The 27400-nt window shown below is 34.9% G+C and overlaps 1 protein-coding gene across 1 annotated transcript in view; it reads left to right on the top strand.

The window, feature by feature from the left end:
* The window catches only part of LOC131978699 (receptor tyrosine-protein kinase erbB-4-like), a 643267-nt gene extending 626754 nt beyond the window's left edge, over positions 1-16513 (top strand). The window contains exons 26-28 of the mRNA XM_059342409.1: positions 9255-9495; positions 13077-13205; positions 15734-16513. Of these exons, the coding sequence (XP_059198392.1) occupies positions 9255-9495; positions 13077-13205; positions 15734-16416 (1053 nt within the window). The 3' untranslated portion in view covers positions 16417-16513. The remainder of the gene's footprint in view (positions 1-9254; positions 9496-13076; positions 13206-15733) is intronic.
* Positions 16514-27400: the final 10887 nt, after the last annotated feature.

Raw genomic sequence — 27400 nt, 5'->3', positions numbered from 1 at the left:
TGTCTCTTTTTCGTCGTTTTTGTCTTTTCTTTAGTTGTTTTGGTCTATTTTTAGATGTTTCTGTGTCTCTTTGTTGTCATTCTGTGTTTCTTTGTGTCATTTCGAGTCTCTTCATGGTTACGCTTCAAGTTAAAGCCTTTTAACACTTTGGGGCCTTTGTTGCAGTTATTGTCTGATATGTGTTCTTGAAACTCTGAAGGTCCTGTCAGAAGATTTCCTAAATAAAAGCATTCGCTGAATTTAATTTGAATTGAGATCTGAACATAAAAATTGGGGAATACTACTGTAAATAGCTGTTAGATAATATGTGTGGATTATAAACGGTGGGCGCCTTTTGTGTCTTTTTAATGGTTATTATATGTCTTTATTGATCAGTTTGTGTCTTTTTTGGTCATTTTGTGTCTTTTTAATGGTTATTATATGTCTTTTTAATGGTTATTATATGTCCTTTTTGTCAATTTGTGTCTTTTTTGTCAATTTGTGTATTTTTTTTTATCAATTTGTGTCTTTTAAGTGGTCATTTTTTTACATATATTTTTGGTAATTTTGTGTCTTTTTTGATCACTGATTGATCTTTTTTGTCAATTTGTCAATTTGTGTATTTTTATTGGTCATTTTGTGTCTTTTTTTGTCAATTTGTGTCTTTCAAATGGTCATTTTTACATATATTTTTGGTAACTATGTGTCTTTTTATATCAATTAGTGTCTTTTTATTGGTCATTATATGTCTTTTTTGGTCGTTTCGTGTCTTTTTTGGTCAACTTGTGTCTTTTTTGTCAATTTGTGTGGTAATTTGGAAATCTGAAAATAAGCATGTTGAACACTTAAAATAAGAAATTAACTCTTAAAACAAGATACATTTTATCTTGGTTTATCTAAGAAACAAATCATTTGCAGTGTAAAGATAATAGGACAAAATATTTTCCTGAACTTGTCTCAGAATAAAGAAACATATAATTAAATCCCACTGAGAGTCAACACACACACACACACACACACACACAGTCAGACATGTTTCTCCTGTATTGCACAAGCAGGCATGAATACTAAATGAGCCCTTGTATTATTTAATATTCAACGTGCTACTTGGTTTGTTTGTTTTTTCCTGGTAGAATAAATTAGAATTAAGTTGCTTATCTTTTCATGTTGCATGAACTCTTTCTCTTTGAGTGCAGCAGCAGCAGGGTGACTGGCACTTCTCCACCACGGAGAAAAAGATGATATGAAGTCAAAGTAGTCGTTCAGATCATTTAGATGGTGTCTAAAGTGACGCGGGAATGAATGGCACTTTACCGTGTTGTGTGTGGAAGGTCCCTTTAATTAGTTTTTTTGGTCATTTTGTGTCTTTTTTGGTTGTTTTGTGTCTTTTTTTGGTCATTTTGTGTCTTTTTTTTTAGTCATTTTGTGTCTTTTTTGGTTATTTTGTGTCTTTTTTTGGTCATTTTGTGTCTTTTTTTTAGTCATTTTGTGTCTTTTTTAGTCATTTTGTGTCTTTTTTGGTCATTTTGTGTCTTTTTAAAATAATTTTGTGTCTTTTTTTAAATAATTTTGTGTCTTTTGTGGTAATTCTGTGTCTTTTTTTCTAATTTTGTGTCTTTTTTGGGTCATTTTGTGTCTTTTTTATTGATGTTGTGTCTTTTTGGTAATTCTGTCTTTTTTTAAATCATTTCGCGTCTTTTTTAATAATTTTGTTTCTTCCTTGGTAATTCTGTGTCTTTTTTTCAAATTTTGTGTCTTTTTTGGTAATTCTGTGTATTTTTGGGCATTTTCTGTCTTTTTTTGGTCATTTTCTTTCTTTTTTGGTCATTTTGTTTCTTTTTTAAGTCATTTAGTTTTTTTCTGTCATTTTCTGTCTTTTTTGGTCATTTTGTGTCTTTTTAAAATAATTGTGTCTTTTTTGGTAATTCTGTGTATTTTTTGGTCATTTTGTGTCTTTTTAAAATAATTGTGTCTTTTTTGGTAATTCTGTGTCTTTTTTGGTCATTTTGTTTCTTTTTTAAGTCATTTAGTTTTTTAGGCCTCCTATATTGTTATTTCTATTATTTGCTAATACTCAAGAGTCAAGAGTAAATTTTTTTGCATTTGGCAACTGTTGGGATTTGCACTTTACACTACATTTAGATTTATGATTGTTTTTTTTCAGTTTGTTGTACAAGTTGTATTTATTTATACAGACCTGGTAGAATAAATTAGAATTAAGTTGCTTATCTTTTCATGTTGCATGAACTCTTTCTCTTTGAGTGCAGCAGCAGCAGGGTGACTGGCACTTCTCCACCACGGAGAAAAAGATGATATGAAGTCAAAGCAGTCGTTCAGATCATTTAGATGGTGTCTAAAGTGACGCGGGAATGAATTTTCCCAGCGTGTGCTGCAGGACACTCCTGTTCGAGCACAAAAGATTGAGATCTTAAAACAGAACTCACACAGCTTTTCTCAGCTCCGCTCTCATCTGCCTCGTTTCTCTTTTCCTTGCTCCAAACTACGGTAATTGCCTTCTTCAAAATTGAGGTTTTACGGCCAGATTCCTCTCAGTTCTTCAACTGTTCAAATGTTCGCCGTCTATCTTTGGACTTAAATCTATCACGAAACCAGTCACACAGCCAGGCAACTCAGCCGTTTTGTATTCCAATATCCCCCCGTGTTTGTGTCAGGATGAAAAAACGCTCGCCGAATGCCAATGAGAAGCACGACTCCTTTTTTTTTTTTCCCAGCTCTGTTTTTGGTGCATTTCAGTGGGTGACAGATTATTTATTTGCATAATATTTGTAAAGTTATCCTCCACTGTTTTTTTGGCTTTCTTTTTCTCATCGGGGCGGATAGTGAATTAATTTGATTAACTTCATACAGTCACATTCATCCACATAAATCACGTAGATGATTGTAATGAACTCAATTACTGCAGCCAATAAAACGCAATGTTTACACATAAATATAAGCTGCACAAATACAGTCTTCACTTCACGCATATTAATACAGTACAGCTGAAAGAGATGCTCCTTAACTCACACAAACACACACACTTAACTGTCATTTATTAACCCTTTGATGCACAACATATAAACACCTTTTAATACACAACATGGTCAAAAATGACCCACATTCATTCCCCATGTTATTTCATGCTGGCTGTGTGTTTAAATATCTTTGTTTTTTTATTACAACAGATCATTATATCCATCTTTCATCTTATTTTGAAGGTTTAACTTTAAAAGAGTTGTTAGAACCACCAGATTACATTGGAAAATCACAAATTTTAACATTTGAGTTAAATGGGTCATGTGCATTAGAAGTGTAGTGATACAAAAAGTGATTCACTGAATAAACAATTTGAGTATATGTGTAACTATGTTTGTTTTATTTTGAAGGTTTAACTTTAAAAGAGTTGTGAGAATCACATATTTTAACATTTGAGACTTATTAGAGCCACCAAATAATAATTTCCATTGGAAAAACACACATTTACCAAATAGGATAGTTAATATTTGTGTCTTTTTGTCAGGTTTTAAATTGGTGACAACATATAAACACCTTCTAATGCACAACATGGTCAAAAATGACCCGCATTCATTCCCCATGTTATTTCATGCTGGCTGTGTGTTTGAATATGTTTTTTTTTATTTTATTATTACAACAGATCATTATATCCATTTTTCCTTTCATGCTTTATGAAGAAAAATAGTTTTTGTATTATTAGATTTGATTTACACACATTGGTCAATAATGTCCTTGTGCATTAGAAGCGTAGTGATACAAAAAGTGATTCACTAAATTAACAATGTGAGTATATGTGTAACTATGTTTGTCTTATTTTGAAGGTTTAACTTTAAAAGAGTTGTTAGAACCACCAGATTACATTGGAAAATCACATATTTTAACATCTGAGACTTATTAGAGCCACCAAATAATAATTTCCATTGGAAAAACACAAATTTACCAAATAGGATAGTTAATATTTGTGTCTTTTTGTCAGGTTTTAAATTGGTGACAACATATAAACACCTTCTAATGCACAACATGGGTCAAAAATGACCCACATTCATTTCCCATGTTATTTCATGCTGGCTGTGTGTTTGAATATCTTTGTTTTTTTATTACAACAGATCATTATTTCCATTTTTCCTTTCATACTTTATAAAGAAAAATAGTTTTTGTATTATTACATCATGGGTCAAAAATGACCTTGTGTACTAGAAGCGTAGTGATACAAAAAGTGATTCACTAAATGAACAATTTGAGTATATGTGTAACTATGTTTGTCTTATTTTGAAGGTTTAACTTTAAAAGAGTTGTTAGAACCACCAGATTACATTGGAAAATCACATATTTTAACATTTGAGACTTATTAGAGCCACCAAATAATAATTTCCATTGGAAAAAACACCAATTTAACAAAATAGGATAGTTAATATTTGTGTCTTCTTTGTCAGGTTTTAAATTGGTGACAACATATAAACACCTTCTAATGAACAACATGGGTCAAAAATGACCTTGTGCATTAGAAGCGTACTGATAAAAAAAGGGTTTTTATTCAAAAAGTAAGAAATGAAAACAAAAAATTAGGGTGTATGATGATCAAAAACAAGTTATTTGAGGAAAACCTGCAAAACTGAATGATGAAATTAATTTATTGCAAAGATAAAGAACATAAAAACTCAGTCGGGTCACTTTAGACCATGTTGTAAATCAAAGATTTAATGTGCATCCTCATGTTTTACTATGTCAGCTCAGAATGTGCAAGAATTAATCGTATCCTCATAAAGAGATATTTTCTGTCTTTTTAACATTGTGAAACAGTTGCTGATCAGTTATGTGAGTAAAATTGTTGTTATGTGAAAACTTATTGGATACAGACGTTTCCATATCCCATTTAGCGCATCAAGTCTTTTTTGATAAAGGAAAAGAGAAAAACCACATCAAGGGAGAAATAAAAAGGTTTTTTTTTCATAATTGAGGAAGCTTCATCAAATTTCCATTCAGCTTTTATTAATGCAACACTTGTGTGCAAAAGTGTAGAATGAGGTGAATGAAGACACAGCTAGTGGATCAATGACTTCATGGCCAAGATAAAATTCATCTTCCTTTCTGCTGAACTACACATACTCAGTTTTATTTATTTTTTTTACTCTTTTTATTTTGCTCACAGAGGCTCCATACAGCAGGATTTCTCATATTCATGTAGTTTAATTATCTTCATCCCTCACTAATTTTAAGTTAAGAGTGAAAGCTGTTAAACCTTTTAAATCAAGACTCTAGTTGTCATTGGATTATTATCTCTTATACATGCTCATACACTGAAATACAATTATTTAACTTGAAATTATGAGATAAAAAGTTGAAATTTTGAGATAAAAAGTCATATTTATGAGATGAAAAGTCATAATTATGAGATAGAAGTCAACATTGATATAAAAAGTCATAATTATGAGATAAAAAGTGGAAATTATGAGGTAAAAAGTCAAAACTGAGATGAAAAGTAAACATTATTAGATAAAAAGTCACAATTATGAGATAAAAAAGTCAAAATTATGAGATAAAAAAGTCAAAATTATCAGATAAAAAGTCGTAATTATGAGATAGAAGTCAACATTGAGATAAAAAGTCAGAATTATTAGATAAAAAGTAAGAATTATGAAATAAAAAGTAAAAATTAAGAGATAAAAAGTAAAAACCATGAGATAAAAAGTTGAAATTATGAGATAATTACATGAGATACACTCATACAATCAAATGCAATTATTTTACCTTTATACACACCTATGTTTTTATTTCTGACTTTTTTGTGTGTGTGCTATAAAATGGCACTATTGCTTTCTTTTTTGTTGTTTTCTGTTGTTGCTTTCTCTCATTATTGTTGTTGATTTTTTGAATTTTTTTATATTGCTTGGGGAGGTGCTTTTTATAAGCCCATATGGGTTTTTTAACCTCTCCTGCACTTATTATTCTCGTTTCATTTCTGGTTTTTGTAATTGTTCTTGATGGTTCACTTCAATGACTTCGGACATTATTTAATGAAATATTTCCTCAGTGTTCAGGTTAGTGACGGTCTGTTCTGTTAGAATACTGACTCAAGAAGAAGAAGAGGAGGAGGAAGAAGAGGAAGAGGAGGAAGAGGAGGGAGGTGTAAATGAGGCCTGAGAGAAGGAGCTTTAATAGATTAGTTAGTTCCAGGGGAATGAAACACAGTGTGAGCTCTGCAGCTTAATACCTCCAGGCTTAAAATGAGGGAGAATCCAACAGTGATGGACAGACAGTGAAGAAGAATGATGCAGTGGAAATGGACAAAAAAACCCTTCTGTTTAAACTAAATGATACTTTTGAGACTTTTGTGCATTCTCTTAATATAATAATGTTGTTTTGAAGCTGCTGTTTGCTGACACTTGGTGCTGATATCTTATTAAATTTTACTGCCAAACAGTCCACAACTAAAAGAGTCAGATGTCTGTAATTAGTGATCCATCTCTAATTGAGTGAGCTTGAAAGAGCCCATCATATACTATCAAGGTTATTATAGTTAACGAAAACTAACGAAATAACAAAAACTAGAATTGAAAAAACATTTTCGTTAACTGAAATAAAATAAAAAATAGTTTTTAACAAAACGATAACTAACTGAAACTGTATTTTGTGGTTGCAAAACTAACTAAAATTATAGTGAAAATGTCCTTTGTTTTCGTCTTTGTCAACTTTTTTCATCCGTAAACCTTTTTGGTTGATATGAAATCTATTTCATCTATCTGGTTTTATGACTTAATAAACTTATTGGGGCTGAGATGGATCAGACATTTATTGTGACTTTTTTGAATCTCACACCCAACAAATACCCCGTTACAAAAAAAATAAAATAAGTGTGATAAGTGTGCTGTGACTTTTCTATGGGTTTCAGCAAACGGTTTTCAAATTATTTGGCAAAAACACGCTAAAAAATCCCCCCAATGTTACCCTATGGAGAGGCTAGAGTGGATGACATCATCGATAGAGTGCAGATTACTTAAAAAATTACTTTAAAAATGCTGCAGAATTACCAAAAAAAGACACAAAATTATTTTAATAAGTCACAAAATGACCCAAAAAAGACACAAAATTACAAAAAAAAGACACACAATTACTAAAAAAGACACAAAATTATTTTTAAAAAGATGCAAAATTACAAAAAAAAGACACAAAATGACAGAAAAAAACTAAATGACTTAAAAAAAGACACAACATTACCAAAAAAAGACACAAAATTATTTAAAAAAGACACAAAATTACCAAAAAAAGACACAAAATGACAGAAACAAAAACTAAATTACTTAAAAAAAAGAAACAAAAGTACCAAAAAGAACACAAAAAATCACTAAAAAAGACATAACATTATTTTTAAAAAGACACAAAATTACCAAAAAAAGACAAAATGACAGAAAAAAAACTAAATTACTCAAAAAAAAAAGAAACAAAATGACCAAAAAAGACACAGAATTACCAAAAAGTAAATGACTGAAACTTCTGATCCGAAGTTGGATTTCAAGCTGCTTCATGGCTTCAACACAAACCATGAACCCAAAGACTTTGGCCCCATTTGCAATTCTTTCAACTGCATGAAAAATAAGTGCAACAGGGGGTGATTTTCTATCTTATTAGTATCATTACAGACTGTTCAGAGAACAGAAAAGTAGGCAGGGGAATGGGAAACGGGAAACAAACTTCTTGCTGGATTCCTGGTAAAAAAGATAAATCAGAATAAAGCTCCCATTGAGGTTCTGAAAGAGAAAAACCTTTTTGTTATGAGTGTAGACACAAATGCACACAGCAGGGCAGGGCTGATATGGCTACTTTAAGACTTTGCTGCATGGAGCCTTTTAATTAAAATCCTTTTAATTAAATTGTCCTTGGCAGTCATGCTGCCATATCATTGTTTGGCACTGCTGTTTGTCTCCCCTGCCTGTCACATTTAAATATTACAGATGAACAATGGCACAAAGAACTGCCGAGTTCTTGGACTTCATGCACAAATACGTTTTAGAACACACACTGTCTTTGTGTGCTTCTTATTAAGGGCTTATTTCATTGTTGCCTATTGAATGTATTATATGTAAATGCTTCCAGAACTAGTGTACAGGCAGCAGATTGGAAAATAATGAGGTAAATTTAAATCATCTAAAGAAGAGCAATAAAGACTCCCTAGTTGTGTTTTTATTTTTATTTTGGCTGAACAACACCAGCACAACCTGAACATGTTGTAGTTTTCTTTCTTTCTATTTTTCATATAATTTGCATAACTAAATGACTTAAAAAAGACACAGAATTACCAAAAAAGACACAAAATGACCAAAAAAAGACACAAAATTACTAAAAAAAAGACACAAATTATTTTAAAAAGACATAAAATGACACAAAAAAGGCACTGAATTGCCAAAAAAGACACAAAATTATTTTTAAAAAGGCACAAAATGACACAAAAAAGACACAAAATTACCAAAAAAGACACAAAATTACTAAAAAAGACACAAAATTATTTTAAAACGACATAGAATGACACAAAAAGACACAAAATGACCAAAAAAGACACAAAATTACTAAAAAAAAAGGCACACAATTATTTTAAAAAGACACAAAATTACCAAAAAAGACACAAAATTATTTAAAAAAGACAAAATTATAAAAAAGACACAAAATTACAGAAAAAAACTAACTAAAAAAGGCACAGAATTATAAAAAAAAGACACAAAATGATTTTAAAAAGACACAAAATGACCAAAAAAAAGACACAAAATTACTAAAAAAGACACAAAATTACCAAAAAAGACAAACAATTATTAAAAAAAAGACTAAATTATTCAAAAAACTAGTGGACAGGCAACAGATTGGAAAATAATTAGCTAAAATTAAATCATCTAAAGAAGAGCAATAAAGTGTGTTTTTTTTATTTTGGCTGTACAACACCAGCACAACCTGAACGTGTTGTAGCTTTCTTTCTTTCTTTCTTTTCTGCACATTTTGCATATAATTTGCACTCTGCACATTCTTCCCTTAATTTGCACTAAGTTGTATAAAGTATATTGTATATTGTTAAATGTCTTTTTCTTAGATTGTTTATTTTTTTATCTTTATCTTAAAGGGGAATAATTTTGTGTGCAATTTTTGTGGTCGGCTGTAACAAAGAAATGTCCCCGCTGTGGGATTAATAAAGTCTAATCTAATCTAATCTAATCTAATCTAGGTGAAGTGATATTCTCTGACATCATTGAACCCCTCCCTCCTCTCGTTCTGTTTAGAACCAATACGGGTACCAGGACGCCAGTTTCAGCATGGAGGACATGCTGGCCACGCTCCCCAGAGTGGTCTCTGTTCCCCCCGTGTCTGGGAGCTGCCTCCCTCCCCAGGACCTGTCCTCAGGGGGGGGGATCGGTGGGGGGTTCGGCCGCGGTAACCAGGACGACCCTCGCTGCAACGGGACCCTGAGGAAGAAGGCGTCCCCGAGGACCGGTCCCCTCACCGCAGGACAAGGTAGACAGAGTGTTTCCCCAAAGTTTAAGAAACTGAGGAGAATATCAAAATGTGTGTTTGTGCGTGCGTGCGTGCGTGCCCTAAGTCAATTCAGCAGGTGAGTGTGTGTGTGTGTGTGTGTGTTAGTTTGTATGTGTTAGTTTGTGTGCGTGTGTTAGTTTGTGTGTGTTAGTTTGTGTGTCTGTGTGTGTGTGTGTGTGTGTGTGTGTGTGTGTGTGTGTGTGTGTGTGTGTGTGTGTGTGTGTGTTAGTTTGTGTGTGTGTGTGCGTGTGTTACTTTGTGTTTGTATGTGTGTGTGTGCGCGTGCGCGCGCAATTGTGTATATGAGTGTGTGTGTGTGTGTTAATTTGTACGTGTTAGTTTGTGTGTGTTTGTTTGTGTACGTGTGTTACTTTATGTGTGTTAGTTTGTGTGTGTGTGTGTGCGTGCATGAGTGTGTGTATGTGTGTGTGTTTGTGTGTGTGTGTGTGCATGAGTGTGTGTGTGCGTGCGTGCATGCGTGTCCCAAATCAAACCAGCAGGTGAGCAGAAGACAATGTGTGTGTGTGTGTGTGTGTGTGTGTGTTAGTTAGTTTGTGTGTGTGTGCGTGCGTGTGTGTGTATTTGCATGTGTGTGTGTGTGTGTGTGTGTGTCTTAAATCAAAGCAGCAGGTGAGCAGAAAACAGTGTGTGTGTGTGTGTGTGTGTGTGTGTCTTAAATCATTAAATCAAGGCAGCAGGTGAGCAGAAGACAATGCATGTGTGTATGTGTTACTTTGTGTGTGTGTGTGACTCTAATGGATCTATAAAACCAAGACAAGACATCAGTTCAATTAGCTGTTAAAAATGTTTCTCACAGATTTAATGGACAGCTCAGAGTTTTAGTATGCCTTGTGAATTTCAGACATTTCACTAAAGTTTAGTTGATATTTCTGGGCTCAGACATAATTTGCAGGCAGTTTTATCAGCTGTAATCCATCGGCACAAAAACCACCGATTAGTTTTAACATCTACAAATTAAGTTCCTCTTTAACATGCAAAACACTCATTTAAACAGTGTTATGTTTCATCTTATCTTTTATATTTCCTGTGCCTCTAACTTCACATTTTAACCAAAAAACATTTCAGTCCATTTTCTTTTACTCATTGCATTTCAATTAATTGTTTTTTGTTTGTTTGTTTTGATGGTTTTGCATAAAATTATAAATACATTATGGACCCAGATGTGGTTTTAACGTATTATGTCAAACCCCATAAACTAAAAAAAAACAATCACTTACAACAGGGGTCTCAAACTACTGGAGGCAGCATCAAAATGACCAAAAGAAGACACAAAATCACTGAAAAAAGATACAAAATGTCAGGAAGAAAACTAAATTACTTTAAAAAAGACACATAATTACCAAAAAAAGACACAAAATTATTTTAAAAAAGACACAAAATGACCCAAAAAAGACACAAAATTACCCAAAATAGACACAAAATTACCAAAAAAGACACAAAATTATTTTAAAAGAGACACAAAATTACCCAAAATAGACACAAAATTACCAAAAAAGAGACAAAAAATATTTTAAAAGAGACACAAAATTACCAAAACAAGACACAAAATTACGAAAAAAGACACAAAATGACAAAAAAAAAAGTCATTACTTAAAAAAAGACACAAAATTACCAAAAAAGACACAAAATTACTAAAAAAGTCACACAATTATTTTTAAAAAGACACAAAATTACCAAAAAAAGGCACAAAATGACAGAAAAAAAAAACAACTTACTTAAAAAAGAAACAAAATTACCAAAAAAGACACAGAATTACCAAAAAAGAAACAAAATTACCAAAAAAGACACAGAATTACCAAAATAAGACAAAAAATGACTTTAAAAAAAAAAGACACAAAATTATTTAAAAAAAGTCAAAATTAGCAAAAAAAGTAAACAAAACTACCAAAAAAAGTAAATAAAGGGACCTTCCACACACAACACGGTAAAGTGCCATTCATATAAAACTCACATTAAACTTTCATATCAAGGTGGGGGCCACAAAATATCACCACGAGGGCCACAATTGGCCCGTGGGCCGCGAGTTTGAGACCCCTGACTTACACCATAGCTCTTTTCTACATGTCCAGTGATTATTCCAACACATTTAATCACTGAAATACATCCAGTGAATCATTATTTGTGCAGTAACTCATCAATGAAAACTCTTCTTCTACTGAACTTCTCTGCTGTCTCCTCATCGGTATGTCGCCGTGACGACGGATCAGTCACCAGGAGAGGATTTGGGAGATCAGCACCAAAGGCTGAGCTGGTTTCTAGCAGCTGTCTGGAAAACTGAACCACATATTAGATCTGTGAGACAACAGCAGCAGCGCTGGTTTCTAGAGCTGTTGAGCCTCACTGCAACATTCTCAGGCCCTTAATTGTCTCCTTAGCAGATCTGTCTGGGTGGAAACAGGAGAAATCAAGCCTTTAGTAAGCTTTAGAAATGAATTGGCCACTGTAAAAAAAGTAAAAATCCTGTTGTTTTTACAGTAAAAAAACGGCAGCTGTGACACAAATTCACACAAAAAAACACACAAATTGGCCAAAAAAGACACAAAATGAACAAAAAAGACACAAACTTACCAAAAAATATATGTTAAAATGACCACTTAAAAGACACAAATTGACAAAAAAAGACAAAATGACCAAAAAAGACATAAAATGATCATCAAAGACACAAAATTACCAAAAATATATGAAAAAAATGGTCACTTAGAAGACACAAATTGACAAAAATAAGACACAAATTGACCAAAAACAACCAAAACACAAATTTACAAAAAAAAAAAAGACATAAAATGTCCATTAAAAAAGACACAAATTGACATTAAAAGAAACAAAATGGCAATTTTGTCCTATTTTGAATCCTTTTCATCCTGCCTGTATACACCACCAAAAATGTTTAAATGCCATGTTGGTATATTTTTTTTCAGCACAACCTCACCTATATGACCTGATAATAACAGTATTTTATTTGTGTCTTGTGTGTTTATCGTAACAATATTGGTAATTTTGTGTCTTCTTCTGTGTTTTTTGGTCATATTTTGTCCTCATTTGTTTCTTTTTTTGTCATTTTGTGTCTTTTTTTTGTCATTTTGTGTCTTTTTTTAGTCATTTTGTGTCTTTTTTTGGTCATTTTGTGTCTTTTTTGGTCATGTTGTGTCTTTTTTTGTCATTTTGTGTCTTTTTTTTTGTCATTTTGTGTCTTTTTTTAGTCATTTTATGTATTTTTTTGGTCTTTTTTAGTCCTTTAGTCCAATATAAAATGTGATTTTGAATCTTTTTTTACTTTCAAAACACTATCATGGTTTATCATCATATTGGTATATCATCATCAAACTGAAACTGGCCTCATGGAGTTTACAGCCAGAACTTTAGAGGTAAATTTACAGTAGGGCTCCACGCTGCTTTGTTTTCTAGTCTGGATGGAGGCAACAAGTCTGGATTATTTGGAGCTTTTGGAGCTCCACAGGGTTAAAAAAAAACAACAGCACCCAAGAATGGATGTTATTTAAAGTTCTAACTATGTTTCTTGCTTCCTTCCTGTTGTTTTTTTCTTTAAGGTGGAGTGGAGGACAGTAACGGACAGCGTTACAGCGCCGACCCCACCGGTCTGTTGGCAGAACGAGGAGCGAAAGGAGAAAAGGAGCAGGACGGCTACATGACTGCCAAGAGAGACAAGAATAACTCAGGTTACTGTCACAGTTTTAGGAACTTTTCACTTTGACTTTAAAGTTTAACAGATGTTCGACTGGAGGACAATAGAATTACTGGGGTTGTCCATTTATTAAAGCATTTCATCACAGTTCATGGCATGATTTTCCATAGTTTAGAGCAAAGAAATGAAAAAGAAAAAATTTTTATTTGTTCAAAATGTACATTAAAAAGACGTTTCATGCATTTAACACAATTCATAACACAGTAGTTAGAGCACTGGAAGATAAGGTGTTTAGTCTAAAAACCAGATAAAACAGTAAATCTGAGGGAAATGATCTTGCTGCATGGACAGATAATTTACCTTGACAAGATTTATTAAATTAAGATTATTAAATCTAGAAATAAGCATGTTGAACGCTTAAAATAAGAAATTAACTCTTAAAACAAGATAAATTAAAGCTGCCAGCAGCGATGAACTGGAGTTATTTCTTATATTACACACAATACACACATTGACTAAAAAAAGACACAAAATGACCAAAAATAGATGTAAAAATGACTACTTAAAAGACACAAAATGACCAAAAAAGACATATAATGACCATTAAAAAGACACAAATTGACAAAAAAAGACACAAATTGACCAAAAAAGACACAAAATGACCAAAAAAGACATATAATTACCATTAAAAAGACACAAAATGACCAAAAAAAGACACAAAATGACCAAAAAAGACACAAAATTACCCAAAAAAAGACACAAGATGACCAAAAAAAGACACAAAATGAACAAAAAGACACAAAATGACCAGAAAAGACACAAAATTGATTAATAAAAGACACAAAATGACCAGAAAAGACACAAAATGACCAGAAAAGACATATAATGACTTTAAAAAGACACAAATTGACATTGAATGACCAAAAAAGACACAAACTGACCAAAAATAGATTTAAAAATGACCACTTTAAAGACACAATGATCAAATTAATTTCTTATTTTAACCATTCAACATGCTTATTTCTAGATTTAACAATCTTAATTTAATAAATCTTGTCAAGGTAAATTATCTGTCCATGCAGCAAGATCATTTCCCTCAGATTTACTGTTTTTATCTGGTTTTTAGACTAAACACCTTTTTTTGCAGTGAGGGCAAAGCAAACACAGTGTAGAAGTGAAGTTCTATATCCAGCGACTGTTTGAACAGCTGGTCAGAATAACGCGCTGTCACCCAAAGGTTCCTGTGGTTGCTGAGTGAAGTCTCCGGTGAGTTTCTCCTGATTGTTGGTGGTTATTTCACACAGACGCTCGTCCTCCACACTGTCAGTTGGTGGTGCAGCAGGCTACATGTGTTGGGGCTGTCTTCATTAGCTCTGTGCATGGCTAGCAGATGCTATCTGAGACTAGATGCACTCCAGTTGTTACTCAGTTCACAAAAACAGGAACCGCAAATAACTTTTGGTCCACTGACCGCCTGCAGGGCTTTGAAGCAGAACTTCAGAAAACCGTTTTTCTTGATCCTTTGCTTTCTAGTTGCATCCCTCTTTGGGCAAAGGGTTGTCGAAACCAGTTTGCATTGGCGTTATTGAATTAACTTTGAGAGACCTACCATGCACGTTGAGGTATTGTCCACTAACCCAAAGGCCAATGAAATGCATCTACACTGCAAAAACTGGGTGTGTGAAAACTAAATAAAACAGTAAATCTGAGGGAAATGATCTTGCTGCATGGACAGATAATTTACCTTGACAAAGTTTATTATATTAAGATTATTAAATCTAGAAATAAGCATGTTGAACTCTTAAAACAAGATAAATTAAAGCTGCCAGCAGTGATGAACTGGCCCGAGCAGAGTGACCTGATGATTATTTGATTCTTACCAAGATAAAAAAAAACTTTGACAGACACAAATTGACCAAAAAAGATGCAAAATGATCAAAAAAGACACAAAATTACTAAAAATATATGTTAAAATGACTAAAAAAGGACACAAATTGACCAAAAAAGACACAAAATGATCAAAAAAGACACAAAATTACCAAAAATATATGTTAAAATGACTAAAAAAGGACACAAATTGACCAAAAAAGACACAAAATTATCAAAAAAGACACAAACTGACCCAAAACAGATGTAAAAATGACCACTTAAAAGACAAAAATTGACCAAAAAAGACACAAAATAACTAAAAAAGACACAAAATGAACAAAAAAAGACGTATAATGACCATTATAAAGACACAAAATGAACAAAAAAGACACAAGCTGACCACAAATAGATGTAAAAATTACCACTAAAAAGACACAATGATCAAATTAACTCTCAAAACAAGATCAATTAAAGCTGTAAGCAGTTAATTTCTTATTTCAAGTGTTCAACATGGTTATTTCTAGATTTAACAATCCTAATTCAAGAAATCTTGTCAAGGTAAATTATCTGTCCATGCAGCAAGATCATTTCCCTCAGATTTACTGTTTGATCTGGTTTTTAAACACCCCAGTGTACTTTTGCAGTGTCCTGTGAGCATTTCTGACCCTTTTTTTCATGCATCTTTTTCTCCAGACTATCTCAACCCGGTGGAGGAAAACCCCTTCGTCACGCGCCGTAGGAACGGCGACGCCCACGCCGTGATCGACGGAGCGAGCTGCCACACCCTGCACATGTCCGGAGCTGCCGCCGCCGCCATCGCCGCCCCCACGAGCCAGTCCATCCTCGGGGACGACGAGTACATCAACGAGCCTCTGTACCTGAACACCTTCCTCAACCCCGGGGACAAGAACGGGCTGGCCGGCGCCGTCTCCATCTCCTCCGCCGCCCAATCAGTATCGCAGACGGTCAACCCGTCCGCATCCAGCCACGCCGTCTCCGTCTCCTCCTCCTCCGGGTACGCCGTCCCCCCCGGCCACCTCCCGCACCCGTCGTACCCGTCACACACCCTGCACCCGGGGCATTCAGGACACGCTCTGCACTCGGGCATCACCAGCAGCACCATCATGTTCGATAAGAAAGGCAAGAAGGCCACTTTTGACAATCCTGAGTACTGGCAGCACAGCCTGCCGCCCAAGTCCTCGCTGCTGCACAACCCGGAGTACCTGCAGGACTGCAGCACGCGCTTCTTCTACCGGCAGAACGGACGCATTCGCCCCGCCGTGGCCGAGAACCAGGAGTATTTGTCCGAGGCGGCCATGAAAGCCGGAAACGTGCTCCCACCCCCTCCATACAGACAGAGGAACACTGTAGTGTAGTGAGCAACCTGTAGCACAACGGAGGGATCAGGGTGGAGATACATGGATGCTGAAGGAACAGTCCGGTAGAAGAGCCTGATAATGTAATAAATTCCCGATAATGTAATAAGCCCGATGATGTAATGAGAATCTGCACTTGAGTCCATTGAAAGTGTGATAAAACCTGATGATGTAATAACTTCCCGATAATGTAATAAAGTGCATTTCCCAATAATGTAATACACTTTTTTTTTTACCAATAATGTAATAAAGTATAACATTAATGGGAGGTTATTACATTATCAGGTTTTATTACATTTTTACATTGGGAATTTATTACATTATCAGGTTCTACAACAGTCCTGTAGAACCTGATAATGTAATGAATTCCCGATAATGTAATAAAACTCTGCACTTGAGTCCATTGAAAATGGAATAAAACCTGATGATGTAATAATTTTCCGATAATGTAATAAAGTGCATTTCTCAATAACGTAATACACTTTTTTTTTCCAATAATGTAATAAAGTATAACATTAATGGGAGGTTATTACATTATCAGGTTTTATTACATTTTTACATCAGGAATTTATTACATTATCAGGTTCTACAACAGTCCCGTAGAACCTGATAATGTAATAAATTCCCGATAATGTAATAAAAATCTGCACTTGAGTCCATTAAAAGTGTAATAAAACCTGATGATGTAAGAACTTCCCGATAATGTTATGAAATTCATTTTCCCAATAATGTAAAACACTTTTTTTTTTTTTTTTTACCAATAATGTAATAAAGTATAACATTAATGGGAGGTTATTACATTATCAGGTTTTATTACATTTTCAATGGACTCAAGTGCAGATTTGTATTACATTATCGAGAATGTCCATTGAAAATGGAATAAAACCTGATAATGCAATAACTTCCCGATCATGTAATAAATGCATTTTCCCAATAATGTAATACACTTTTTTTTTTACCAATTATGTAATAAAGTATAACATTAATGGGAGGTTTTTGATCAAATCAAAGATGGCGGAAAATCCAATATGGCCGAAAAACCCCATTGAGGATGCATTGAGCTCGGATTGGCCCAAGGGTTCCAGTGATAGCTCGATAATGTAATAAAGTGCATTTTTCCAATAATGTAATTCACTTTTTTTTTTTACCAATAATGTAATAAAGTATAACATTAAAGGGAGGTTATTACATTATCAGGTTAGCCTTCATTTCGCAAGTCCTGATAATGTAATAATTCCCCAATATTGTAATAATTTAACAGCAGACCACCCATTACTTGGGTTCAAGTGGTGATACTGTGTATCAACTCTAGCTCAAGAGCTCTAGCGCCACCAACAGGTCAAAGTTGAATGTTTATTAACTTTTGACCCGTTTTTCACAAAGGATGTATCACTGGAACCCTTGGCATCCTCAATGGGGTTTTTCGGCCATATTGGATTTTCCGCCATCTTTGATTTGATCAAAAACCTTCCTTTAATGTTATACTTTATTACATTATTGGTAAAAAAAAAAAGTGTATTACATTATTGGGAAATGCACTTTATTACATTATTGGGAAGTTATTACATTATCAGGTTTATTACATTTTCAATGGACTCAAGTGCAGATTTTTATTACATTATCGGGAATTTATTACATTATCAGGTTCTACAAGTCCTCTTGTTTCCACGCGGTACTTCTCAACCTGGGTTCTCCCTGAACACGTGTCTCTGTTCTGTCTGATTGCAAGTCTTTTAGTCTCACTTTAAGGTTCTGCCTTTTCTCGGCAGGACTACAATAACAGTCTCACTTGACATTCAAACTCTCTTTTATAGCTCCATCCTTGGCCATGAAAAAAGCAAGTTTAATTTTTTTTTTTTTGAGGTCGGTTCTATTCTCGAGCACACTGTCCTAAGTATCAGAAAGGCACAACACAAAGAAAGAAATAAGGAGAAATAAGAGGAAGTTAGCCCAAAGAGAGGATTATCGCCATTATGTTACATGCTTTTCTTCACACACTAATCACTTCCACTTTCCATGTGCTTTTAACACATTTTCCACCCAGATGTACACATTGCAGCATGCACACGAAGCTAATGCTCGTGTGCAATTTATCATGACACATGCACACACTGCAACTTATTTGTTTCTTACCAAGATGATAAAAAAACGTGTTGGATAATTGATTTTGTTTTAAGAGTTAATTTCTTATTTTAAGCGTTCCAACATGCTTATTTCTAGATTTAATCATCTCAATTCAAGAAATCTTGTCAAGGTAAATTATCTGTCCATGCAGCAAGATCATTTCCCTCAGATTTACTGTTTTTATCTTGTTTTTACACACTATTTTTTTTGCAGTGCATGCAGTCGTGTCGTGACTTACCAGTCGTGCTGCAGAGCCCAGATGTGTCTTTGCATGTCTGCACACACGCTTCTCTGACTTTAACATGTTGCTGCACCAGTAATGGCATTCAAACATTTATCACACACAGCTCCTATCATACCTAAAACATGTTAACATGCCTGCAGCCTCGACAAACCAATAATATCCATGCATTAATTCATAAATAAAACACAGGCACACTGGCAGATAAGCTGGCTGCCACTTGGAATATATTCTGCAGGAGTAGCTCCATTGACCTTGTTGGAAGACGGAGCGTGCCGATAATGGCGTCGGTGTGTCGGTGTTGCAGCAGAGAAAGAAAAGGGTCACCAGGAAAGTAAATGTCACCGCAGTTTTATGGAAAGCTGCGATATCACACAGTACCTGGTGGAAAGCACCGGGCAGATTATTGGCCTGGCTAGGGTGGGATTTAACCCTTAATAGGACACTCATTGAAATACTTGCAAATTCCAGATTTCAACCCTAGAGAATATTGGAGGATATTACATACAGCCAGAATGTGTAAAAAAAACATACGGACCCGGGGGAGGGGGGTAATATTTTGAGAAATAAATTTATGAGATTAAAGTGGCAAATCTACGAGAAAAACAGGTGCAGGTTTATGAGATTTAAAGTGGCAAATCTGTGCGAAAAAAGTTGCAGATTTACGAGAAAAAAAGTGGAAAAAAAAGCAACTTTATTCTTGCAGATTCACCACTTTAAATCTCATAAATCTGCAATTTTTTTTCTCATAGATTTGCCACTTTAATCTTGTAAACTTTTTTCTCAAAATATTACCCCCCTCCCCCGGGTCTGTATGTTTATTTACACAGGGTAATATTTTGAGAAATAAATTTACTATATTAAAGTGGCAAATCTACGAGAAAAAACGCCCCAGATTTATGAGATTTAAAGTGGTGAATCTGCAAGAAAAAAGTCGCTTTTTTTTCACTTTTTTCTCGTAAATCTGTGACTTTTTTCACACTGATTCACCACTTTAAATCTCTTAAATCTGCAACTTTTTTCCCTTGTAGATTTGCCACTTTAATCTAGTAAATTTGCAACTTTTTTCTCGAAATATTACCTGAAGTTACCAAATATAGTTCTTCATCCGATAAAGGGTTAAAAGGTTGATCGCTCCGTAGACGACCCTTAGCTTCCCACGTTCTTCTCCTTCCACCTTCATCCACAACAAGCTGCTCCCACTTCAATATTACCTTCATAAAATCATTGTAAGCAACAACGTGAGCGACATAACCTGCAGTAGAAGGAATAATGTTTCTGAGGATGTGGTGCTTGGGAATGGACAGATGATTTAACAGGGAAAAAAGGAGTGGTGATGGTGCATAAAAAGGGAAAAATATGATCCAACAAGTGTGGATCAGATCATTTTTTTTGTTTAGTTTTTGGGGCATCAGGGATGTGTTTACTGTGTCACCTTGTCTTACACTTACTCTCACACAAACAGCAGTGACACCCGGCCACGAAAGAGCACTGTGGTTGTGGCGAAGGGGCGGCTAACCCTGCAGAGCTGTAAATAAGCCAATTACACGTCATTACCCGACAGATACAGCGCCGGAGAAAAAAGTCTCCGTGGACCGAGCTGTGACTGGATCAAAAGACGAGGATAAAAGTTTCTTTTCCTTTACAGCTCTCTGTGCTCACCCTATTGTACGTCATAAAAACAGAAAATTAACTCTGACCCCCGAAGTCACGGCTGCAGGGCGGAGCTCCGTCTCTGAGGAGGAACCGGAGGAGAGACGAACTGTCCAAACTGTCTAAAGAAGCCTCCTCCTCCTCCTCCTCCTCCTCCTCCTCCTGCAACATTTTTACCATGGAGCACAGAGAGAAAACGGGACGCTCTTTCTCTCTTTTCTATTGCTGTTTGACATTAATGGTGAGACATTATAAGTGATCACTGAACCCACTGATGGCTAGCTTTCTGTGCTCGTACAATACTGCCAGATGCCACAGTAAACTCTGATGGAGACCACGAGCATCTGTCCACAAATGACTTTGAAGCCTAATTCAGGCTGGGGTTGATCATTTAATAGCACTTAATGCTCCGACACAGCCAAATGACTTTGCTGTTATTTCTCGCTCTAAGCGGCGATTCATCCATTTTTTTTTCATCGTGTTGCAACTATAATTTACGTCAAGACACCGAGGCCTCATATTATCTGTTTCATCAGGCATTTTACTAACAAGGGAGCATCCTCATTCTCTCAAGAACATCATGGTAGTAATATGTTGGGTTGGTGCAACATCCGGGGACAGAAATGCTTCATTTTCTCACTAGGATTTACCCAAATATTCATTATTTTAGACTACAGACACTGCTGACCATATTTGATTTATAGGATTTTTTGCAATTGTACCTTGATTGTTTAGGTATTTAATGGGTTAAAGGGGTACTCCAGCAGTTTAGCATTGCACTTCCATAAAGTTGGACAAGAGACAGTTTAAAAATTGATTAGTTAAAATTGGAGGACCAATAATCCCATAATGCAACTGAATTAAACTCAATGCAGCTCAGTTCATGTGACTATTTCTACCTCTTAAAACCCCACATATCCAGTTTGTTTGCAGGCACTTTGTTAAAGAGTCTCAAGCCCAAGCAAAGATAACCCTAATGACATCATCAGTGACATCACTCGGGGTATTTTCTTACCTGTCCTCGCCCGAATGTGGAGCCATCTACAGGTGCATCTCAATAAATTAGAATATCAAAGAAAAGTTTATTTCAGTGATTCAATTCAAAAAGTGTAAAGATATAGATCCATAACACACAGAATGAAACATTTCATGTCTTCATTTATTTAATTTCTTCTGATTATAATGATTATGGCATACATTTAATGAAGACCTAAAATTCAATGTCTCAAAAAAAATGTAATATTACAAAAGACCAATTTTAAAAAGTATGTTTAATATGAAAATGTTGGCCTCTGAAAAGTATGTCCATCTATATGACTCAATACTTGGTTGAAGATGTTTGACTTGAACTACTGGAAATTGACTTTTCCATCATATTCTCATTTATTGAGATGCACCTGTATTTAAGATAACTGCTCATTTCTCTCCAAAAACCTAAATAATTGCTAAAAGAGATCGCCAGAGAGCTAAAAAAAAATAATTTAAAAAAATGAAATCTGGTAACATATCATGGCAACAGAGCAGCCTTCTCGGCTATATTCCATATATATTCCTTCTCGGTCATTTCCATTAAATAGCATTATAAAACATGTGTTTTCTGCTTAAGAGGTACAAACACAGGAAGATAGCAATTAGGCTAATCAGCCGTCTCTGAAGTGGTCACATCCCCTGATGTTGAGTGCACAGCTGTTTGCTTTAACATGACAGAGAAGTGATTCAGTGTGGACAGAGATCGACCAATGTGATGCAAAACAATAGTGGAATGCTCTCTTGCTGTTCAGACTTTAAAAATCCTCCTCAGCTACAGACATGATGCAGCTGTTTCCTTTATAGGCTGAGTAGCACAGAGCAGTGAACTGAACTTTATGTGTTAAATTGTTGGAGTGCCCCTTTAACCAAAAAACAAGCATTTGTACACAGTTTCTCAATTGACTTTCCAGGAAATGTACGACATCATGATATATAGTGGTATTATTAATAGCCTAATATGAATCTATAGCAGGGATGGGCAACTTAAATGCTGCAGGGGGCCACAATTTTTCATTGACACTATTGACACTTAAGTAGATATGATGAAACTGCAATTTTAAGCAGTAAGCTTAAGCCAATAAAAAATAACGATTTACTGTGATTTATTTTGTTTTCAGTACAAGAACAGCAGACCAACATTAATTTCAAGAAGTAATTTTGTGCATTTTTACACTACACTTTTAAGATTTCATGCTCAAATGCATGTACACTGCAAAAAAGCCAACTTGTATTTTTTGGCCTAAAACAGTGATTTAAGTTGGTAAAACTTGGAAACATAAATTATTGATATTTAGGGCAATAATGTAAGTTAGCACAACAAAGGAAGCCAGTTGTCTGCTCAAAAACAAGTTGGTGAGTTGTTGTTACTTATATCTTTAAGTTGGGGTTCACAACAAGGGACAATAGTTCTGCTAACTCTTATTTCTTTGTTGGGAAATGCAGAAAGCCAACTTTCCGAGTTGCACTTGAAGTCTCATTGTGGCTGTTGTTGCTGCCTCCAATTGGAGTCCACACAGAAATTACAAAAATCTGAATTCAGAGTTGAGCAAACTCAAAAGCAAAACTCAAAATATTTAGTTTAATTGTCCAACTTAAAATTTTATCGAAGCTTGTTGCCTTGACATTTTTTTGCAGTGTACTTGTACTGAGGGTGCGGCCCGTATGTGGCCCCCGGGCCTCCTGTTGCCCATCCCTGCTCTATACATACCTTAATTTGAGATTTCTTCCACATTGCCCACTCTGACTAACAGGTATAATATAACATCGTGAATCTGAAGACCGACTAACGCCTGTGCATGTCTCACTGCTGACAAACCAACACACAACCACTGTTACACAACCTTGTGCCTCCACATTTAAAAACAAAAGGCAGAGCAGAGATTTAGAGAGCAGAGCTGCTGATCTACTGTCCACAACACAGATGTTGCCCTGGCGCAGTGTTTTCTCCCCCTCTCAGGTTTTATGTCGAACAATAACGGTCCAGTTGAGCTCCAGCTGAGGCACAAGTTGCCACATGATAGAGAGACATCAAACCTACTGAAATAAAAACATAATGGAGATAGATTGGTGTCGTAATACCACAGTAGACACACACACTGGTGAAATCTGCAACTGAGAAATGTGAATTTTATATCATAGGCCAGGGTTTAACCCATAAGAACCAATGGTGACATGCATGTAACACTTTAAATGTTCTATAATTCCCCATATTCAGCTTTATGCTTCCCATAAACTCATTAAATCCCTTAGAAAGACTGTTTGACTGTGATAAGAAGTGACTTCTCCAAAATATGGCTGTGACTGGAAAAAGTAGATAATTTCAAAAAGCTTATTTTTTGTTTCTAGGCTAAGTTTAAACCCATTTAACAATTCTATATTCACAATTTTGACCATATTTCCTGCACAAACTTGAACTTAATATAAAACAAGTAACAAAAAGTAACAAGTAACAAAAAATATCGGGCTTTAAACCTAAAAATAAATTTAAAAAACCTGATGTATTTGTCACAATAACAAAAATGCTAAAAGACCACTCGATTATTTTCACTGTTTAAATTATTTTAAATCAATACATATGTTTTGCTGTTCAATTTAAAGTACATTTGACCAAATATAAACAAAAAATAATCCTATCTTATCCTGTCACAATTTTGATAAATGTTGCGGAGATGCAAACAAAAGGGCACATTTGTGTTTCTGTAAGAAGAAAAGGTGTCTAGTTTATTTATTTTAAAATAAGAAATATCCATCCATTTTCCTCCGCTTATCCAGGGCCAGGTCGCTGGGGCAACATAAATTCCATAAACACCAAATTTAACGTATATGTCACATCACAGATCTTTTTTTTAGCATTTAGAGGTATTATTTTTCTTAAAAAAACATCAAAAATGTGTTCTATGTGATCCACTTGGTCTGTGGTATATCCCCCATAATTTAAATAAATTAGATAAATAGATCTGGGTTCTTATGGGTTAAATGGCCAGTCTTGTAGTCGACACTGTGTTGAGTATCACTGACATTGCTCTCACCTGATTTTGCTGTTAGATCTGTTCTGTTAAACTTCCTGAGATCTTCACTGTTCTGCTGAGTTTGACCTTATTTATACTTTCTTTATGTAAATGCAAGCATCCTCTTCTCTGTTTTTAGCCTTGAAAGTTGGTTATGTAAGCCTATTTTTACCATCACCCCATAAGGTATTAGCTGTAGTGCTTGTAGACTACTGTATGGCCGTGTGTTTAAGTGCAATGACAGCAGTGGAGAGTCACCCAAAGGCTTGGTAATGGATCTCAATGGAAAAATAAAGCCAATCTTCTGGAGGAGAAAACCTGCTGGTGCTCTCAGCCAGCAGCGAGCATCGCAAGGGGCTTTTAGCTTTTTTTGAATGCTAATTCATCCACTTTCCCCTTGTTGTTCTGTGGGGAAATCATGTTAGCCAACATCTCACCTGGTGCACCAGCTGAGAAAGCGTGAACGACAGGCAATAGGTTGTAATCCTGCAGCAGGGTTAAAACTAACGTATTAGCATTCCAGAAATGTTACCCGGCCAATGCATCAATGTTACAAAAGCTAGCAGGGGAGAAGGTGCAGGTGCACTGTAACTGGCAGAGGAGCCCCGAGTAGATTGCCATTCTTTCTTTGTCCTCAGAGGTGACTATTGAATTGTATGTAGCAAACACTGTTCTGCAGCCGGAGCAGTGACAACCGAAAAGCAGCTATGTGTGGAGTGAATATGAACAAAAACAACCTGGGAAAGGAAACGTGTTCATGGTCAGATGCTAACATCATGTGAAAAGATAAATATGTTGTGTGTGGAGGTAAGCCTCATAGGTACGATAGTTATTTAAAGGAGCACAATACAATAACTCCCTTTCAGTACTGACTCCTCAACAGTAAACCGGCCTTATAGTAACAGTTCTATTTATTTTGTGCATCTACCTTTTGTTTTGGGATTTAATGTACTTTAAACAAATGTTTTTATGAGTATTGTAAATGGTGTTGTTTTTACTCTCGTTTTTGCTCTTCAGGGTGTCATTGTGGCAACAGAGGGTTTTTTTTAATGCATTTTAAAAGGCTTCATCATCTTAAGTCTATCATGTTTTTCTACTCAACTATGAAGCAATTACCAGCTTTGTCCCAACTCAGGGGCTGAATGGAAGCCCAGGCGGAGAGTGCACATCGTTGAAAAATGAGAATTGATTAACAAAAAGCAAATCTAAAGATGTGTTCAGGTGCTCCTCGTCAGCTCATTAAGCTTCTGCAAGTGACTCACCAAGCAGCTGCCCCAATAGTTTACTTATACTAGGACATGTCCAGGCTGCAAATAAGAACAAACAGTGGAGTTTATAGAGCTGCAGGTGTCACGTGACCTGTTTTGATTACACCGCCATGTTGGCAGGAAAGTGAGAGAAAAGATTAATAATAATATGAATAATAATAAACCACATTTTTATAAACTTTATCCATCCATCCATTTTCCTCCGCTTATCCGGGGCCGGGTCGCGGGGGCAGCCACCCTAAATAACTCTACTGTTGAGAAAGCTACAAAATGCCCCAAAAAATATCTTTAAAAAAAAATATCGGTAACACTTTACAATAACCATCATTTATAAATGGTAAACAGATAGTTTATTAATGTTTAATCATCATTTTTATAAACCGTATATAGACCATTTAGAATGTTAAATACATCATTTATTAATGTTTAACTAACTACATCATTTATAAATGACAAATAGATGGTATATTAATTTAAGTTTAAAGTGACTTTACCATTAACAAACAATTAAATTATAACTAATAGTTCATTAATAGTTTTAGTTGCACTCATTTTAACATTTTAAACACCATATTAAGTATGTTAATGATTTTCAAATGATTCATATACCTTTAAGAAATTGGTTGAAAACATTTAAAGATTAAATTTGTATATAGCACTTTGTAAATAGTTAATAATTGGTCTATAAACCTTCTATAAACACTACTTAGTTGGTTATTGTAAAGTGTTACCAAAAAATCCAGAGCTTTGCCTTCCGGCTCAGCTCCTTCTTCACCACAGTGGTCTGGTACAAACTTTGATAAATTAAACATTAATGACCCTTATACTGTCCTCAAGTAATAAAACAGCTGAAACAGACAATGTTCCAGACCTAAAAGAACACAAATTGCTGTGTATTTACGGTGTATTTACAACAGAATCCTACTATATTTTAAAATAATTGTAAAATACTGTTAAATATTCATCCCTCACATGTAAATTAACAGTTAAATCAGTCAATTAACAATAGATAACTGTGATTTAACAGCATTAAACTTTATTATACTGTTTGAGAAATTACGATAAATGCCCTGTAAAATTACCCCATCACACACCGTTTACCCTACGGTCATATACTGTAATCCAAAATACGATATTATACTGTTAAAATAAATTATAGCACTATGGACTGTAAAAAAACAGTTAAATACTGGCGTCCCTGCTGCCAGTATTTAACTGTTATTTTACAGTGAAATTCGTTACAGTGAACTTCCAAGTCCCTGAATTGTTCTGGCATCCCAATCCACAACAGTTATCTACTGTGTTGACTCATTGGTAAAACTGCCATTTTCCTGCCAATATGGTGGTGTTATGATTAGGAATGATTCTGTGATGCAAACAACTGGAGCTCAATAGGTAGTTAACTTCCAAAAATTAGACCTTGCAGTGGCTTTTTCATTGGTTTAGTCCATGTGATATGATTACTGACCCTTATACTGTCCTCAAGTAATAAAACAGCTGAAAACAGACAATGTTCAAGACCTAAAAGAACTTCTAAGTCCCTGAATTGTTCTGGCATCCCGGTCCACAACAGTTATCTACTGTATTCACTCATTGGTAATACTGCCATTTTCCTGCCAATATGGCGGTGTTATGATTAAGAATGATTCTGATGCAAACAA

Source organism: Centropristis striata, chromosome 10, assembly GCF_030273125.1.
Source record: "Centropristis striata isolate RG_2023a ecotype Rhode Island chromosome 10, C.striata_1.0, whole genome shotgun sequence".
NCBI classification, from domain to species: Eukaryota; Metazoa; Chordata; class Actinopteri; order Perciformes; family Serranidae; genus Centropristis; species Centropristis striata.
Note: the sequence above shows the minus strand (reverse complement) of the source record. Positions and strands in the feature narration are given on the sequence as shown.